Source organism: Pipistrellus kuhlii, unplaced genomic scaffold, assembly GCF_014108245.1.
Source record: "Pipistrellus kuhlii isolate mPipKuh1 unplaced genomic scaffold, mPipKuh1.p scaffold_m20_p_2, whole genome shotgun sequence".
NCBI classification, from domain to species: Eukaryota; Metazoa; Chordata; class Mammalia; order Chiroptera; family Vespertilionidae; genus Pipistrellus; species Pipistrellus kuhlii.
In genome coordinates this window covers 53,278,911-53,298,997 of record NW_023425515.1, presented here as the reverse complement: position 1 = coordinate 53,298,997, position 20,087 = coordinate 53,278,911, and the positions used below count along the sequence as shown (strand labels likewise).

At 37.7% G+C, this 20,087-nt stretch overlaps 1 protein-coding gene across 8 annotated transcripts in view; it reads right to left on the bottom strand.

Annotated features, from left to right (window-relative positions):
* Positions 1 to 20,087, bottom strand: part of GSK3B (glycogen synthase kinase 3 beta) — a 180,612-nt gene that overhangs the window by 81,936 nt on the left and 78,589 nt on the right. For all 8 annotated transcript variants that reach the window (XM_036447141.2, XM_036447137.2, XM_036447139.2 and 5 more), the window contains one exon: positions 15,186 to 15,269. In XM_036447141.2, coding sequence (XP_036303034.1) covers positions 15,186 to 15,269 — 84 coding nt within the window. The remainder of the gene's footprint in view (positions 1 to 15,185; positions 15,270 to 20,087) is intronic.

The window sequence follows — 20,087 nt, the reverse complement described above, 5'->3', positions numbered from 1 at the left end:
TATTTTTATGTATGGTGTAAATTGGTGGTCTAGTTTAATTTTTTTGGCATGTATCGGACCAATTTTCCCAACAGCATTTATTGAAGAGACTGTCTTGCCTTCATGTATGCTCTTGCCTCCTTCGTCAAATACTAATTGAGCATATGGTTCTGTGTTCTGCTATTCTGTTCCATTGGTCTATATGTCTGTTCTTGTGCCAGTATCAGGCAGTTTTGAGAACTGTGGCTTTGTAATATAGCTTGATATCTGGTATTGTAATACCTCCAACTTTGTTCTTCATTCTCAGGATTGCTTAGCTATTCAGGGTCTTTTTTTTTATTCCATATGAATTTTTGGAGAGTTCTGTTCTAGGTCTGTGAACTTTATGCCGTTGGTATTAAATCAGTCCAGTAATGATACTACATTTGCCTAATCTATTCAGTTTTTCAAACTACGTGATTTCTTCTTTTCAATCTCCAATATTTCTTCTCCCATTCTCACCTTTAGCTGATGATCTTGCTTGCACCACTGCCTATTTCCACCTACCAGCATATATCTCCATATTCACTTCCTTTCTTTCTCTAGAGATAAACTGATCAAGATTCTTCTTTCTAAGGCAAACCCTGATACTTGTTGGAGGAGGAGGAGGAGGAAGAGGAGGAGAAGAAAAAGAAGACAAGACACTCTTCTGTTTTTCCTATTCAGTCATTACTTTAGTAATTTTTATGTCTTTCTCCATGAATTATTCTCTCTGTGGGAGCATTACAATCAGTACACAAAAACTGCTGTTATTTCTCCCATCATATATATATTAAAAAAAAAAAAACCAAACCTTTTATGTACTAATCACCACGGTATTTTTAGGCCTCCTTTAAGAGCAAAATGCCTCAAAAGAGGTGCCTACACTTACTTTCTAGAAAACATACTCCTCTGAATTTCACCACAACTACTTCACCAGAATTGTTCATCAAGATCAATAACCTCTTTGTTGCTGAGTCCCATGTCTATATTAGTCATCTAATCTCTCCCTTCTATTTGGCTTTCATCATATTTCCTTCTTTGAAATACCTGCTTCACTTAGGTTCTAGAACACTATACTCTGCTGATTTCATCCTACCTTAAAGACAACTCTTCTTGCTCTCCATTTCTGGTTCCTTCTATATTACTTATTTCCTGAGGAATGGAAAATATGATGATCTCATCCAGCGTATATTACAATACACTGATGATTCTCCAAGTACATATAGATCCTGGCACTCCTTTAGCTCCAGGCTAGCATATTCAACTATCTACTTTATATTGCCTATGCTAAGAACCTTAGAATCATCATTAATTCCCCACTCCTCCCTCTCTCTCACATACACATACACACACTCCCCATTTCCATATGTGTGTGTGTGTGTGTGTGTGTGTGTGTATACCAATGGTTCCACCTTTAAAGTTTATCTAGGATCCAACTACTACTTAACATCTTCAATGCTAAACCCTGGTTTTTATTATTAGCACCTCTCACCTAAATTATTGTAATATACTCCTAGTTTTCTTGCTTCCACTTTTACCTTTTACAATCTACTATCAACAAAATGTTATATTCTATTTCTCCCACTCAATCTCATTAAGATTTATTCTTATAAATGATCTATAAGATCCTATACGTGCACTTCCTATTTTCCCATCTACTTCTTTGCTCCACTACTCTCCCCATGGCTCACTTATCTTTAGCAACAATAGCTTCCTGTTGTCTTTGAACACACTTGGCAGGCTTTCACATTCAGGGTCCCTTCAGTCTAGAATGTCCCCTCTACCTAGCCTCCCACCCCCCACCTCATATATACACACAGTTCACTTACCTCAACTCTTTCAAATCCTTGTTTGTGTTCCTTTCCTTATCAGACCATTTAAAATTGCAAGCCATTCCTCCACCCCACACTCCCATGTGCCTTCTCCATTTAATTTTTTCCCATGATATGTAGCACTTTCTAACCACATACTTTACATTTTATTTTCCCTCACTAGACTAAGCTCCAAGAGGGAAAAGATTTGTGTCTGTTTGTTCACTGCTCTATCCTCACCCAGAGTAGTGTCCAGTATAAAACAGATTATCTATTAGTGTGTGTGTGTGTGTGTACCAATATTTGAGTAAATACTTGTTGAATCAATTTTAGTTCAGAGGCAATGGATATTATTTAAAAGTTGGGATGATCATCTGACAGGTCTGTTTTAACTCAAATCACAATGTAAAATATGAATACAGAGAAGGAGGAAGTTGGGAAGATGAGAATGAAAACTAAATATCTGGAAACCTACAGGGATCTTAAGTTTTGGGCCAGGACAAAGGCAAGAAAAAATTTTTTAAAAAGGAGGTGAGTGGGAGCAGGTAAATTGGCTAGTTAAACATGAGAATAATAGAGAATCTGAAAAACAAAGAAGTTGGAATTAATTTAACAGTCTCTGAACTTCGGCAACTAGCCTGGTAATGAGACAGGGAAAGCATGGGGCGGGGTGGCTGTTGAACTTTTACTTAATGAATCTTAGAACATTTTAGGCTGCTATGTTCTAAGGGGGTTGGAAATACAGGTTAAGACAAAACTCAGAAAATAATAGTAGAGTACAGCTAAAGATTTAGACAATAGCCAAAACTATGAGAGTACAGACGCTCTCACCTAAGAATTGTGTGTAAAAATAAGAGATTGGGAAAAGGACTAGAACATACAATAAACTTAAACAACAGATGCATTAGGAGATAGCAAAAACTAAGAAAGAAAACCAAGAGGCCTAAAAAATCAAGAAAAGACTACAAGCATCAAGTGATACAAAGTTGAAATTTCAATGGCATGGAGGATAAGGACTGAAAAGTCCTATTGGATCCTATTATATCCAACAGATACAGGTGGGAAACTAGAAGCAGTTAATTTAGTTTGTTCTTACAAAATGCCTTTCGGTGAGAGCAAGGAGAGAACTGAGAGCTGGTATCTTGAGGGAAAGCAAAGTCAAGGAAAAATTGCTGATGTGCTTTTGTTTGTATTTTTTAATGGCTAAAAGAGACCCAGATGTATATGGATGCTAAATGGATAGAATATATAAATAATAAAAAAGGAATAGCTGAGAAAGTAAGATCCTAGAATATCACAGGAAGAGGGGAACAAGAACACAGAGAAGCTATACAGTATAGGAATTGAGAGGCAAGGTTAGTATGAATCACACAAAACCACACAAAGTCCCAACTCTGCTACTACAAGTTATGGGACCATGAGCAAGTTACTTAACTTCTCTAGATCTCAGTTTCCTATACAATAATGCTAATGATGGTATCTACTTTAAAAGACTGTCTTAAGATTTTAAGAAATAGTCTATATATAAAGTTCTTTAAACACATTACCTTTAACATAAAAAAGACTCAATTGTAACTATTATAATCTTTAGAAAGGAACAATACCATTTTTTTCTTCCCATACATCTAAAGTAAGTGATTAGGTGCTGGGGAGAATTGTAAGTAAGATGAGTGAATGTCTGATGACACTATTTTTTGCAAAGCGATGAAGTCATATGTAAAACTGAGGACAGCAAGAGTAGTGCTGAACACTTCTCTTAAAATTCCAGAGATCAAGATTAATTTAGACATGACCAGTTCTAAGTGAAGCTGAAGTCCAATAGAGGAAATAAATAAAAAGAATGCTAAAGTGGTGTCAAAGAGATTGTTGTGTTAAGTAGATTGCAAGAAATGGTGATGGGTTTTGGGAAGGTCATTAACACAGACGTCAAAGCTATTCTTTTTTAACTCCTTGATTACAAGGTTTCTTGATTTTAACAAATCATTTGACAAAGTTAATCATGATATATTTATGAATGGCCCAGAGGTGTGTAAGAATGTATTACAACTTAATTCATTTTCTAAACAATGATAACAAAAATGAAGAATAAAAAGATTAAAAAATGAATGCCCAAAGACAAGAAAGGTAGGGCCACAAACTCTGTCTTCACTTATCCCAATCAATATTTTCATAAATGATTTAATTTATTAGGAGTTGCAAAAGTAAATGCCTTCAATGGCTAAGTAATAAATATAAATATGTGAAACCAAAATGTATAATGCAGTAAGGTACAGTTGTTGATTATTCATATAGTACAAGACTTAATTAAAAGGATTCTAATTTTAAAAAATATTAACAGAATATGCTAACCAAATAAAATACAGGAGAGGGGGAATTTGGCCATCAGTCTACAATTTCTGACTTCAACACAACTACCTAAGATTGAGACAAACCTAGGAAAAATGCCTTAGAATGGAAGACCACATAAGAAATTTAAAGAACACTAATAGCCTGGAATGCTAAACCAAACCCACGATATAACATTTAACAAAGATAAATATAAAGCCCATGAGTGAAATAAAAATATGAATTTATTATGTAGAATGGCAGGTAAGACTTGACAGTAATTCATCTGAAAAATAAATGAAAGGTAAAATTGAACAGAACTCAAAAGAAACAACACTGAGGTGCAGTTAATGAAAAACTTGGGTTACAGTAGAACTATTGTGCTCATATCAATAAAGACAATTCCACTCTATTTCATACAGTTCATGTTTCATTTGACACTCATTTTTGGGGTAGTATATTTTATTCATAATATTAACAAAGCAGAACACATTAAAAAAATAAAAAAGGTTACTAAAACCTTGTCTGCTATAGGTTGAATGTTCTAATTTACTACACTATGAGAAATATGAGGGCTCAAATAATATTTGAACTATTATTTTGCAAATTAGCATAAGCCTATCTTTTTGCTCAAATAAATTCTGGTTATTCACACTGTTTACTCATCAAAAATGTGCAATTTTCTTTAGAATCCTAAAAGAGGTTTGCTCGTTTTATAGATATAATATAAATATTCCTTTGACATTTAAAAGCTGTCATTTTGACTGTATTTACTGAGACACTGGAGATGTCTTATTATAAGTGAAGGCGGCCCCAAAACTCAAAACCAAAACCAACAAATACTACTACAACCAATGATTTGAAATGAATGACCTTAACAACACCATGCTCTTTAATGTCCTTGTTAAACTTACAGATGTTCTGCTGTGAATTAAATAGCTATAGGAATAATCCTGTGTGGAGAGTACATATCCCTATGAAGCATCATCACAGTAGAGGAAACACTAACATTTTCACCTTCCTAAAGTAGTTTTGTTTGGAGATTTGTGCAGAAGATAATTCAAGAGACTGGGAATGCTAACATTTCAAGATGATAAATGGACTAGGATTAATTTCCATCACTTGTAATTATTTGAAATATCTCTGGTCTGCTGTTTTCTTAATATAAATCTCTCTTTGGGTTATCAACAAATGCCTAAATAATTACAGATAAGCTGTAGATTTTAAAAATCAAATACAATATTCTATGTAATAAAGAGGTAATATGCATATGGACCATCATGCCCTAGCAAGATGGCTGCCTAAGACCAAGCCGGCACGGGGGTGAGTGAGGGATGACCAAACAACTGAACAAGCAGGCTGCGTGGGGCGACTGAGCCAGTGGGGGGGGAAGGGGCCATGAGGGGCGACCAGGCTGAAAAGGAGGGAATTTGGGGGCGACCTGGCCAGCAGGGGTGGCAGTTGGGGGCGACCAGGCAGGCAGGCAGGCAGGCAGGTGAGCTATTAAGAGCCAGCTGTCCAGGACTGTGAGAGGGACGTCTGACTGCCGGTTTAGGCCCAATACCTGGGATCGGACCTAAACCAGCAGTAGGATGTCCTGAATTGGAGAGAGTGCAGTCTGGGCTAAGGGGACCCCCACCCCGCTGCCCCATGCACAAATTTCATGAACCGTGCTTCTAAGTATTATAATAGTTGGAGACTTTTATACAACATTTTCAATAAGGGAGAATATCTAGACAGAAGAGCAAAAGAAACAGAGGGCTCAAAAAACATTATAAACCAGTTAAACCTAACAGATATAGATAGAACACTACCCCAAAATAAAAGAATACACATTCTTCTCAAGTGTACATGAGATATTATCTAGGATAGTCTAAATTTGGGACACAAAATAAATCTCAATATATTTTAAAAGACTGAAATCATATAAAGTTTCTTTTCTAACCACAATGGAATAAAACTAGAAATCAAACAGAAAACAAAAACAATATAATAATCACAATGTCTAGAAATTCAACAACACATTCTAAACAATCAACAGGTCAACGAGGAAATTAAACAACATACTATTGAACAACACCACAAAATTTAGAAAATATTTAAGAGATAAATGAAAGAAAAAGTTCAATATGCCAAAACTTATGCAAGGCAGTGGAGGCAACACTCAGAGGGAAATCCACTGCTGTAAATGCCTACAGTAAAGATCTCAAATAAATATCCTAACTTTACACCCTGAAGAGCTAGAAAAAGAGGAAACTAATATGGCAGAAGAGGAAATAATGATTAGGCCAGAGATAAATAAAATGGAGCACAGAAAAAACAATAGACATAAGAAAATCAAAAGCTGATTCTTTGAAAAGATCAACAAATTCACAAACCTTTTACTAGACTGGCAATGAAAAAAGAGAAGATACAAATAACACAAATAAAAAGTGAGAATATTTTTCATTACATAAATAAAAAAGATAATAGAATACTATAAACATCTGTGTGCCAACAAATTAGATAACCTAAAAGAAACCCATACATTCTTAGAGACACACCAATTACTATACTGACTTAAGGTGAAATACAAAAGTCTCAATAAACTTACATAACAAGTAGAGATTAAATCAGTAATCAAAAACTTCCCAGAAAGTAAAATCCAGTACTAGATGGTTTCAATGATAAATTCTAATAAAGAAGAATTAAAAACAATCCTCTTTAAGCTCTTCAAAATAAAAAGAAGAAAGTGTAAATAGAGTATTTAGATTACTCTCTGGTATATACTAGTAGTAAGTACCACATAAGTTTTGGCTATGATTAATACTGCTGCTACTATTATTATCATGCAGCAAAAGGCTATTTATTTACTCTCTTCTTAAAGTTCTCCAAAGAACTATACAAAGTTTTATTTAAGGAAGGATACCTCTTTATTATTCAAGTAATCAATCTATGATGAACCATAGGTAAAATATTACTGAATAAGGTTACTTAAAGAAATTTTTCTGAAAGAGTATTAATCCTATATAATAGAGAGGTAATATGCAAATCGACCCTCACATCATTACGCTGTCACAAGATGGCTACACTGCCCAGCCCCTCCCTACTCCTGATCACTTCTCCCACTCAAATTGAGGGTAAGGTGATTAGCCAACAGCCCCTCACCCAGGCTGGCCAGTCCACCACACTTTCCTGGGCCTGGAGGTAGCCCAGGCATGCTGCAGGCACGGCATTGGTCAGAGGCAAAGGTCCTGGCTGTCCCTGGCCTAGAGAATCCAGAAAACCTCAGCAATGACCAAAGAACAAGACCAAGAGGAAAGGCCCCGCCAGAGCTTATGGCTCAAAGTGCCAGGAGGAGGTGGAGCATCTTGAACCTGCAACCTTGGCGTCTGCACACCAAGACTTGGGGCACACCACACCAGTGGCACCTGTGGGTGAAAGGGGGAGACAGGAAGCTGGGGTGCGTAGCTGGGGGAAGGGGCCTAGAGTCTTCGGGAGCCAGGGTTGCTGTGACCCGCCCACTTGGGCTTGGCCAAAGTCCCTGGTCAGCTCTGCCACTTGCTTTCCAGGTGCGGCTAGCCCTGAGCCGGCTGGCATTGCGCTCAGAGAAGCAGCTGTCACTAGGCTCTGTTAAATAAGAGAAATCAAAGAGCAGAGAGTAAATATCCTCCCAGACCCTTTCTAACACCCCCAGACGAGGAAGGCTGGGAATGGGGGTAAAGGAAAACGGCTGCTGCTTTGCATTTTAGAATGAAAAGACTCCTGCTATGTAGAGAAGAGAGCTGATTCGTTTCTAGCAACACCTGGTGTGTTCCCTGCCCCAGCCCTGAAGCTTGACAGCACCTAGCAAAGTCTGCACAGCCACGTTGGCCTGGCTACTGGAACATTGGGAGCAAGTTTGAACTGCATTGATTTAAAAAAAAAAAAAGTAAAGATTGAAAAACACCTCTCTGTAATTCAAATGGCACTATAAAATGCAGATGACAGTATCTGATTTTGTTTACTGTGTTGATTTTGAGACAGAACGCAAATAGGTTCATGGGAAAAACAGAAAAAAACAAAGGGAAAGGGAGAGGATTCTGCCATCCACAGCACTGAATGTTGTTTTTGTTATTTTTTCCTTCTGTTCTTCAAGTCAGTATATGCCATTTAAACCACTCTATGGCAGTAGGCAATGAGCTAATGCTTCCTCTATTAAGAGCAAGCAGCAGTGGCTTTCATGAGTCACATACATTTAATCCACTGAAATGGAGCACAATGAGTGGAGAGAATGATATGTGTCATTATATAAAGAACTTGGCATTATGATGCTATCTGGCTAAAGATCTTATTTATTTTGCAATTTAGAGAATGTAGACAAGTCAGGCATTGAAAATGAATGTGCATGCTTAAATGCATGACTTTATTTTCATCGGTAAGGACCAAACGACCAGTCACCAGGAGGCGACTGATGGGTCCAGCAATGTGGCGGGTTTGAAGTCTCGAGGCAAGGCAAGTCTGGGTGAGGCTGTGTGACATGAGCCAGGGCCGGGCGACCTGAGGCTGTGCCACCCGCCCCAGCGTCAGGACCGGAGGACCTGAGACTGTGACCCATCCCCGCACTGGGACATGAGGCTGCATCCCCTGCCTGGTGTGGCTTGACAGGGGTGGGGTCGGCTGGGTCTTTGTGTCACCCAATGGGGGCGGGGCCCATAGAGAAAGGGCAAATAGCATTATTAAAATATTTCCTCTAATTAATTCCCTTTGAATGTGCACAAATTTTGTGTACCAGGCCACTTGTTTATTGAATAAATGTAAGACTCCTGTAAAGGCAATATGGCTTACATACTATGTACATCTTTCAGAGGTTCTACAGAGGGGAACAGGAAGGCAAAGTCAGCTGGTGCGATGCCCCAGTTTCAAGCAGAGCAACTTTCCTTTCTAGCTGTTTTTAGAACAGGGGTTCTTTATAAAACTTCATTAAGGGGAGATGGGGTATCTACTGCCACATATCAATATTGGGGGAAAAACTATTTTAAATGATACTTAGAAATCATAAAAATATTGTAAGCTCAGTCTTTCAAAACATTCAAAAATCCCATTTTTCTCTGATCAAGGAGAAAGTGTTACTACTGTGTTTTAAATCAGTTAGTAAAACCTATTGGGTAACCTAGAGTATGCTATTGATTACATGTTGCTTTAGTTACTATAGCAAACATTAATGATTCCAACCAGCAGACTAAGACTAATTGGGTGACATCTCTAGTCTCTGTCCTGTCTTAACTCCTGCTTCTCCTAGTTATACTAGCTACTCTTTCCACCAAGTAGGCTAAAAACTGATTATTTATAATCCCTAAAGAAAAAGTCTTTAAAATGACAGTAGGGCACAATAAAGAGGTCACCAAAATAGATATAACCATTCAAACTATGGTCAGTAGAAATATTTGCCAAATATTACATCAATCCTACTTTAATTTCACCCCAAGCTAAAAAAAACATTTATGGACAAAAAGTATGAGCACAGCCAGTATGGCTCAGTGGTTAACTGTTGGCCTATGAACCAGGAGGTTACAACTCGATTCCCAGTGAGGGCACATGCCTGGGTTGTGGGCTGAATCCCCAGTAGGGGGCATGCAGGAGGCAGTGACTGGTGATTCTCTCTCATCATCGATGTTTCCAGGGAATGATTGTGAGATCTTTTAGGGTTAATAAATTTATAAACAATTATTCCTACAAACATGTAAAACATATATATGGAATAAAATGTACAGAACTGAACTAAAAAGTCAGGCTAGAGAGTGAAAACTTTTCTTCTTTAAATTAAAAAAAAAAGAAAAAAAAAAAGAAGGAAGTATAGGCTCAGAGAGAAGAGATACCAAGGAAGAGAATGAAGAGGCTAAGGACAGATGAGAACCCATACAAGGATTCAGAAAGGATTAAGTAGTTAGAAAAAGTTTGAAATGGGTAGAAACCCAACAAAAGAGAGGTACAGAAACCCACAAAAAAAAAAAAAAAAAAAAGGTTGCGAGATCTGTAATGGAAATAGCCAACAGAGAGAGGGAGATGGGGTAAAAAAGAGAGGGAGAGGGTGAGGACAGAGACAAAGCCATGTAGTCAGAGTTAACAGGGGAGAGAAAGATCTGAGGTGTTACACAAATGAAGAGAGAGAGAAAGACAGAGATCCAGACACGAAAGTAAAGGGGACAGAAACCCAGAAAGTAGAGACAGTAGAGAAAGGAGGAAAAGCTTAGAAAAATAGATAGAAAATGATGAAATGAGAGGAGTACAAAATACTCCTATATACGTTTTAACTCATCCATGGAATCTAACTAAGTCTATCACCCCTATAATCCTGAAACATTGAATCCTTCTCTTATCCTCACAATGCCCTAATTGCATCCTCAAGACTCCCCTTTAGGCTCATTTTCTTAGCATTAACCTACCCAGAGATTTCCCTGAACTCTCTGAAACCCCAAAAAGAAACTCTTCATAGAGTTTCAAACCCCAGTCTCTTCATAGAAGTTTCTTTATTACTGCCTTCCCATTGACTAAACCTGGATCCCATCAAAAGATATTGACTTCCTTGCAGCTCTCTCTCAAATGAAGACTGTTCTCACCTCTCACATATTCTAAGACCAGAAGGCAATATCGGCAAACTGTTGGCTCTTGACTGTCCTGGCCTCAAACAACATCTGTTCTCCCTCTTTCCCAAACTCCTAAGAGATCTACCACATGGCTACACATCCTATCTACACAATCTTGTGAATACTATCCCTCCATTTAGCTCCCCTACCCCCACCTATGAATGCACACACGCACTTGTTTAATGGGCATCTCTATTTGCATGTCTCAGAGGCATCTCAAACTCTTCCTCCCACAAAACTCTTCTGATATATACACACTAGAAGCCCGGTGAGTGAAAATTCATGCACTGGAGGGGGTGGAACCACAGCCCGGCCTGCCCCCTCTCACAGTTCAGGAGCCCTCGGAGTGGGAGGTGACTCGGCATTCAGGAGAAGGTGACGCCCCCATCACACCTTTGCTGCTGCCACTGCCAGCAGTGCAAGCCTCGGCTGGGCTTGGTTACCTGAGACTTAGGCGGTTCTGGGCAGCTGGGCAGCTGAGCGAACTGGGTGACTCTGGAGGCAGGTGCAAGCCCCAGTGGAGCCAAAGGAACTGGGCACTGTCATCTTGTGGCTGTGGGCACCACCAGCTTTGAGGGCTTGACAGTCAGTTAGCATACTCCCTCCTTATTGGTCATGGGCACTGTCATCTTTGAGGGTGGGGGGTCAATCAGCATATCCCCTCCTTATTGGCAGTGGGTGCCACCATATTTGCAATGGTATGAGGGTCAATTTGCATATTACCTTTTTATTAGATAGGATAAGCAATGCATAATGCTTCTGTTAGTAAAATAACTACCTAATATAGGTCTGCCACATTCATAAGACATTAGGTACCATTCTAAACAGCAATTCTGAGTTCACTCTCAGTAGCCTACTCTTGGAAAGTTAGAACTAATAAATATTAGCTCTCAACCCTAGAGCAGATCCCATCTCATATTACTAGTTTACTAGCTAGTCTCTGGAGTGATATGTTGGTCCTACCATAACAATTCAGAATAAAGGAAGTAGAGATCATGAATAAGCCAAGAAGACATTATCCTTTTGGTGGCTGTAATATTATGGGAGGTGCTAAACCTGTGTATTTCTGCACATCTTCAGAAAATCCTCCTTTCTTTGACAAGAAAGGTTCATCATTTTCAGCAATAATCACTTTTCTTTCTTTCCATTTTTTAAATGGCGCTATCCCAAAACTAAGAGAAGTCTTTCACTTTGGAAAGTTTACAATGCTCAGGAGAAAGTACTCAGATAAATAAAATACTAGAAAGTATATTTTATTTTCAAATTTTATTAGAGGTTCTTTGTCCTCTGACTAATCTCCCTTAATGACTTCTCAATTGTTCTTTATCTGTAAGATTATAAGATAAATAACCAGCTCTGCACAGCAACAGGGAGGAAAATCATCCTCTGGGATAGAGAGATAATGGTCAGTCCATTGTAAATTCCCAGACAGGATTAAGTGACAGCAAGGGCAGACTGTGATGGGACTTCCACCAAACCAAAACCAGACAGTTAAGTCTTTAGGTGCCATCACAGAAAAAGCCTTACATTCGAAAGTTTTTATATTTTTCCCTTGCTCTTTATCTTAATAAGAGTTAAATGAGTTAATATTTATAAAGCACTGAAACAGGACATGTCACATAGGGAAAACAATATAAATTAAGCAGTCAAGAGAAAATGTTTAGAGGCCTTATAAGGAGACCTTTACAAATGACTCTGCATGCAATCCAGAGGTTCATGGAACAAATAATCCTGACATTTACTTTCCTCCCTGGGGTATTATAATGTCTAGCATCTAATAACAAAAAGCCATGAGGATGCAAAATTCCATTATAAGAGTGCTGCAAACATAACAGATGCTCCATAATTTTATTTGGGAAGGGACAGGAAAAAGTAAAGACATGCCAAAACAGATAAAATTAAAGACATAACAGGCAGTTTGCTAAATTGGAAAAAAAAAAAAAAAAAAAGGCATGAATCAAGTAATTGGCTTTAGAAACAAAAGAGCTCAAATACTTATATAAGGACTTATAGTCCCTAATACAAGCAGAGGCAATCATTTAGACTTAAAGGCAGGGGTGCATGTGAAAAATAAGAGTCACTAAAGAACTAATTTGGCCCTAGCCGGTTGGGTCAATGAATAGAACATCAGCTTGTAGACCAGAGGGTCCCAGCTTCCATTCCAGACAAGGGCACATGCCCAGGTTTCGGACTTGATCCCCAGTAGGGGCATGCAGGAGGCAGCCGATTAAAGATTCTCTCTCATAATCATTGATGTTTCTATTTCTCTCTCCCTTCCTCTTTGGAATCAAAAAAAGAAGAAAAAAAAAAAAAAAGAAAAAGAAAGAAAGAAAAAAGATATTTCTTTAAAAGAAAAACACATTTGGTTGATTTGGTTGTTAAAATATTATCTCCCCCACTTGTGCCCCTCACCCCACATACAAACACCAATTATATATCACAATCCTGACTAAAGATACAGGTATCATACCATATTATAGGCTCTATCGTAAGAAAAGGAATTTCTAAGGAAATAATCGAAATAAAATTTAATGGAAAATCATTAAACATGGGTACATTGGGAAATAGGTATATGATGTAAAAAGTATATTAGGCTAGAAATTAAGAGGGTTTATGGATTTAAGGACTTTAAAAAGTATATGATATCTAAGATCCAAAATATCAAATGAATTTATCCAAAATCATATTTATTTAGCCAAAAAAAATCAAGTGGTTTGTTATTTGTCCTACACACACACACACACACACACACACACACACACAAGTGGGGGAAAATTGTAAGCAAACAACTTATTTGGGAAGAAGGGACAGTGAACAGATAGAAAAAGACCACAATAAAATAGAAGAAACTGATTTTCTATGCTGCCAACTCCAGCGTATACAATGACATTAGTTAATACATCTTCTGAAGAGCAAGACCAAGGGAAGGGGGAGGAGGGAGGGATTCACAGCATAAAATCTTCCTTAATTATCCTTTGCTTTTACAGAATTAAATGTGACCATAAATACTGATCACTTAATAGGGGTGGGGAGTTTTTTTTTCTGCCAAGGGCTATTTGGATATTTATAATGCCATTCCAAGGTTTATACAACATGATCAACTTAAAAATTAACTTGGTATATTGGTCAAACATTTAATTAACTCACCCTTCATGCCTTGGCAAATGATAGTGTGGGCCTTATATGGCCCTTGGGCCGGACGTTCCCTATCCCTGACTTACAACAAGCTCTGAAATATTATACATTCTCCAACTATTCTCTAGCCAAGGAATACATTGCCTCCTAATGTTTAAGTGTCATTCTGGTCCTACTAAAGTCCACCTCCTTCCCCTTCCCCTCCAATATTTCAACTTCTCAAAATGACATCGTTTTCTTCCCTCCAATAAAGAGATGAACTAACATGGAACTCCAGAAGCACATCCTATCATATATAGTAATCAAGAGGTAACATGCAAATTGACCATCACATCCTCAGACAAGATGGCCACCCCCATGTGGTCACAATATGGCTGCCAAAAGATGGCTGGCAGGGGAGGGCAGTTGGGGGCGATTGGGCCTGCAGAGGAGGACAGTTAGGGTGATCGGAGCATCAGGGGAGAGAAGTTGGGGGCTACCAGGCTGGCAGGGGAGAGCAGTTAGGGAAGAACAGGCTGGCAGGGGAGGGCAGTTATGGGTGACCAAACCATCAGGGGAGAGCAGTTGGGGGTGAACAGGCTGGCAGGGGAGGGCAGTTAGGGAAGAACAGGCTGGCAGGGGAGGGCAGTTATAGGCAACCAGACCATGAGGGGAAGGCAGTTGTGGGTAACCAGGCCAGCATAAGAGGGCAGTTAGAGGCTATTAGGCCAGCAGGGAGGGCAGTTGGGGGCAATCGGGCTGGCAGGGGAGCAGTTAGGTGTCAATCAAGCTGGCAGGGGAGTGGTTAAGGGGTGGTCAGGCTGGCAGGCAAAAGCAGTTGGGACCAATCAGGCAGGTGAGCAGTTGGGAGCCAATAGTCCTGGAATGTGAGATCCGGCCTAACCCAGCAGGTCCCAGATTGGAGAGGGTGCAGGCTGGGCTGAGGAACACACACCACCACCACCACCACCACCACCACCAGCACCACCACCACCACCACCACCACCACCACCACCACCACCCCCATGCATGAATTTTGTGTACCGAGACTCTAATAAATAACATAAAAGGCTTTAAAGAAAATTCACTTTAGAACTGAAGGCAGAAATTTAAAATGGAAGAAAATTTTAAAAAATTCATTTCTTTCATTAACATTTTCCTGATATAAATGTAATCAATGAACATATCTTGAGCTCAGAATCACTAGGGCCTGCATTTTGTAATTCTTCCACTCAATTAGCAAAACTGTTTTACTTGGGTAAGGGGGATTATTTCTAAAAGAATAACAAGTCTATCACAATATTCAGTACACACTTTTTGCAACACCTACCTTCTCACCACTTGAGTAGAAGAAATAACGCAATCGGACTATGTTACAGTGATCTAGCTTTCTCATGATTTGGAGCTCTCGGTTCTATAAAGGAAACACAAAAAATATTTTTTAAAAGATAACCACTATTCATCATATTGACTAATATTTCTGAAATAACAAACATTACAAGCAATAGGCTATAGATATTTTATCAAAAAGTATGGTCTATAGATCAGTGCTGACCTGTAAAGTATTTGTTACCAGTCCATGAACTATTTACTACTGCTCTGCAAATGAAATTAAAAGTGTTTAAAATCTTTTATAGCTATTTGACAGAATAATTTGTATTATTAACCTTATAATAAAAAGTGGAGTTTATATTCTTTATTTCTTAAAATTTCACTTTTGTAGTAATTCATTTGTATTGTATTTTACAAAAATATCAGTCCTCAATGAATTGAAAATTTAAAAAAAAAACTGGCACTTTATCACAATAAGCTTGAAAAGCACTAGTTTTTAATATATAAGAGATATCTGAAATGAGTTATACTGCTGTAATTTTTATAACGATAATAAAAATCAAACTTCACACCAAACAAATTTGGGTGTAAAGAAAACTCTTACAATCTTTATTATTTTCTAAGATACAGTGAAAAATCTGAGAATTAACCCCATTAGAAAAATTTATTTGCTAAGTTTTAGAGAGTTAAAATATGATAGACTACAAATTGTACCATACTGATAAATTTATAGACCACACAAGTAAATTTCCCTTTGGGGAGTTTCAAAGTTATGCTCATTCTTCATGGAAAGAAAACATGAAATAATATGACGACCTCCTAACACCATAAATTTTGCAGTATTAATCTGAAGAGTATGTATTAACAATATATTTGGGCTGTCAGAAATCAGTTAATAAAGACTAAATTACATAACAGAGAAAAAAAACACCAAAGCACCAGTTATGTAGACAGAACATATAAAATTTACAGTTAAAATAATGATTTAGAACAGAACATAAACATAAAATATATGCCTGGAAATCTAGAAGGGAAATGCTATTATGGTTAGAAAAAAAAGTTAAAAAAAAAAAAAAAAAGGAGTGGGAGATGACGAGCTGAATAATCAGAACTGTCCTAGAGCAGAGTGGGCTCCAGTTCTTAGAAGGAGACAGCAGAAAGAGAATGTTCCTCCCCTCTAGAGACTTCCAAACTACTTTGATTGTTCTCTCAAGGAAACAGGAAACTCAAGAGGACTCTTCTGTCCCTTTAAACTGACTGTGAGAGCTGGGTTTATGTGTACAGTGAGTGATATTTAAAGTTTTCATTCCTATCATTACCTCTTCTAAAACATTTATAGCTGAAGCAATAATCAAACTTAGTACAGTATAACCGCTTTAACAAATATAATGACTAAAGTCAGACTCTTTTGCCTGTTTCAGAGGATACAGGAAACATTACCAATTTCAAAACTGTGTCCATTTCCATTCCAAATGCAAGCTATTTCTGAAACTATATCTATACTTTGCCAATTCGCATCTAGGTACATAGTTTTGTGGGAGAACTGCCAGTAGGCTGAGGTTCACTCCTCTAATGATATATTGATACTAACATTGACTTTTTTTTTTTTAATATAGCCAACCAACTATGTTAAAATAAGCTATCTATTTTTCCACACTCATTAGCCAATGTCACAGAGAACTATTAAGTGTCCAGATAACGTAAGTTTTATAAAAATATATATAAGTGAAGCAACTACACGGACCTAAATATCCACCTCCCTTATTCTTCTTTCATATTCTACTAGGAGCCCAGTGTGTGAAATCGTGCAGCCCTGCCCATCCGTGCACCCCTCACCTTGCTCGCAGCCCTGCCCACTGGCCCCAGTCTTTGGTCGTTACGGGGTTAGGGCCACTGGGTTTTTATAATATAGATTCATTTAAAAAGGAGGCTTACATTTTCTCATTTTAAAATTCCCTAAAAGATCTAAAACATACAATTCATAGAGCAATATTTATAGGTATACTAATCAAGCCAATATTAGGCAAACAAGTACATGCCTGAAATGTATTTAAATATATAACTGCCAAGCCTAGCCACTTTTATAGAATTATTCTTTATTAGTTCATTAAGGACATACCAATTCTATAGAAAACACTTTATTCTACAAATACAGTGCACCTATTCTGTGCCAGGCATCATTATTCACAATATAAAGGATAATGAAGTGAACAAGACTAACAAAGTTCCTGCCCCCATCAAACTTACTACAGTATATGGAGGACAGAAAGAAATAAACAGTATATTTTCACTTAAAGAGGACAGAGAATGATAGAATAAAGGAAATCAGAGCAGACCTCAAAAATGAAGTAAAATCTGAACACAAATGTGAATGATATGAAAATGAGAACCATGTGAAGATAGAAGAGCATTGCACTACAGAAATAGGAAACTCCAAATGTAAATACCTAAAGGTGGGCTTGGCATATTTAAGAAAATAGCCTGAAGGGTAATATAGTATGCTAAGTAAAGGGAAAAGGGTAGGAGATAAGTTCAGAGAAGTAGGCAGGTGGGTGGGATATGTCCTATAAACTCATAAATCATGATAAGAAATTAAATTTAAATTTCACACTAAATGTAAAGATCAAGCCAATATTAGGCAAACAAGTACATGCCTGAAATGTATTTAAATATACAACTTTATTTTGACCAGGAAAATGTTATAATCTGATATATCTGTAATACTGAGACTGCATGAAGAAGCTGGGGCTAAAAATAGGCTGGGGGCCAACTGTTCTTTGGGGACATAAAGCAAGGGGACCCAATGATATAACTATTACCTAGGAAAGAAGTTAGAAAAAAAAAAAAAAAGTCATAGATATAAGGAGTAGTGTATCAATGAGTAAGTAGTCAATGAAGTAGAATGAAAAACAGAAGAACATGTTATCTTAGAAGCCAAGTTAAAAAAAAAAAAGAGTTTTCAGAAGAGGGTAGTAACCATTTACCATCTCAAAAGCTACTGAAAGATTAAGGTGAAGACAGAAAACAGATTTGGATATGGCAAATGCAAGATGCTGGTGATTTTTATAAGAGTGATTTTGGTAAAATGGTTGTGACAAAAGCCTGACTACAGTGATTTAAAGTGGACTGGAAGACAGGAGGAAAGGACTAACAAGTTAGAAAGTTCAAAAATAGGTGAGATTTCCAGCTATGGCTAAATGAAGATATTTCCGCCTAAATGCCTATAAAAAGGACAACATTATAAAAACAATTTCAGAGCTCTGGAAATCATCCAAATGCAACAATAAGTTGAAAAGCATTTATTCATGAAAAGCTGCTAGATATTGGAATTAGGACAGTGCGGGCCAGTAGCCTTCTTGCCAGGGAGTTTTACCACCCAACTCAAGACAGTTTGAGTAGCTGGTTTTTACCAGGGCAGGGTTAGCCATGAAAACCAGGAATTCTGCTCCTAGACAGGGCTATCATCACTTAAAACAAGAGAGCAAAAGCCTATTTCGAGTGGCAATGGCAGTAAAAATAGCAAATCTGTCAGGAAACGAAGTAAAAAAGTCCACAGCTCTGCTACCCTTGGGGATGCAGGCTCAGCTGGGTAAAATGAGAGACTGGCAGAACACTGAGAAATTTAACAGGGAGACCCTGGAAGTAAGAGAGACATAAAGGAGCTAAATAAGATCTCCACATATCCCAGACTCAGAAGCTGTACACACAAAGGCAGGGGAGACCTACGAGGGCCTTGTGGAAAGCTGAGGCCGAACTACTGGAATTTTGAATGTACTTTGCAATGCATGTATTGTACAAGATCATCAAAATATGGTGGAAACTTTCTGAACTCAAGATGTTTGAACACAATCTCTAACCAATACCCAGCTGACCACTAAGCTATGCAGACAAAGAGTCAACCCCTAAGAAGGCTAAAAAGTAAAAATTATAATAAAAAATTTAACACAGAATTCAGGGCCTTTGATCTACTATAGATTATATACAGGTTAAGTCACAAAAATAAAGAAAAATCCCCGAACAGCAATGTTCAGGATGATTTTTAAAAATCAGAACCCAGAATTGCTACAATATATTATTTAAAATGTCCAATTGTCCAAAAAAAAAAAAATTTTTTTTTAAATGGTGGAACGTGCAAACAATAGGAAAAGACCTATAATCAGGTTGTTTTGTTTCTTTAAAGTAGTCAGTAGAAACTGACTCTGGGTAGACACAACTGTTGGACTTGGCAGACAGGAGTCCAAAGCAGACATTAAGTTCAAAGAACACAAAAATTGTAACGCTTCTGAAGAAAAAATAGGAGGTAAGCTTCTTGACAATGATTTTGGCAATGATTCTTAGATTTGATATCAAAAGCAAAGGTGCCAAAAGCAAAAAGTAAAGCGAGATTCCATCAAATAAAAAAGCTTTTGCATATCAAAGAAAGTATCAACAAAATGAAAAGGCAACCTATTAAATGGGAGAAAATATTTGCAAATAATATCTGATAATGGGTTAATATGCAAAAATATATAAAGAATTTGTATAACTTAAATAACAAAAAACCCAAGCCCAAACCCACAAACAAGCCATTAAAAATGGGCAAAGGACCCGAATAGACACTTTTCCAAAGAACACTGAACCTAAAATGGTACACTAAAAAAGATTTGTTAAACTAAAAAGAAGGCAATAAATGAGAACAGGGGAACAAAAACAAGGGGGGGGGGGGGGAAGAGGAAGAGGAGGAGGAGGAGGAGGAAGAGGAAGAGGGAGAGGGAGAGTGAGAGTGAGAGTGAGAGAGAGGGGGAGGGGGAGTGTGAAGGGGAGAGGGAGAGAGAATATGAATGAAAACAAGGAGGAATATGGCACAGGTAATACCAACCATTTAAAAAACTAAACAAAATGTGATTAACTAAGCATACAA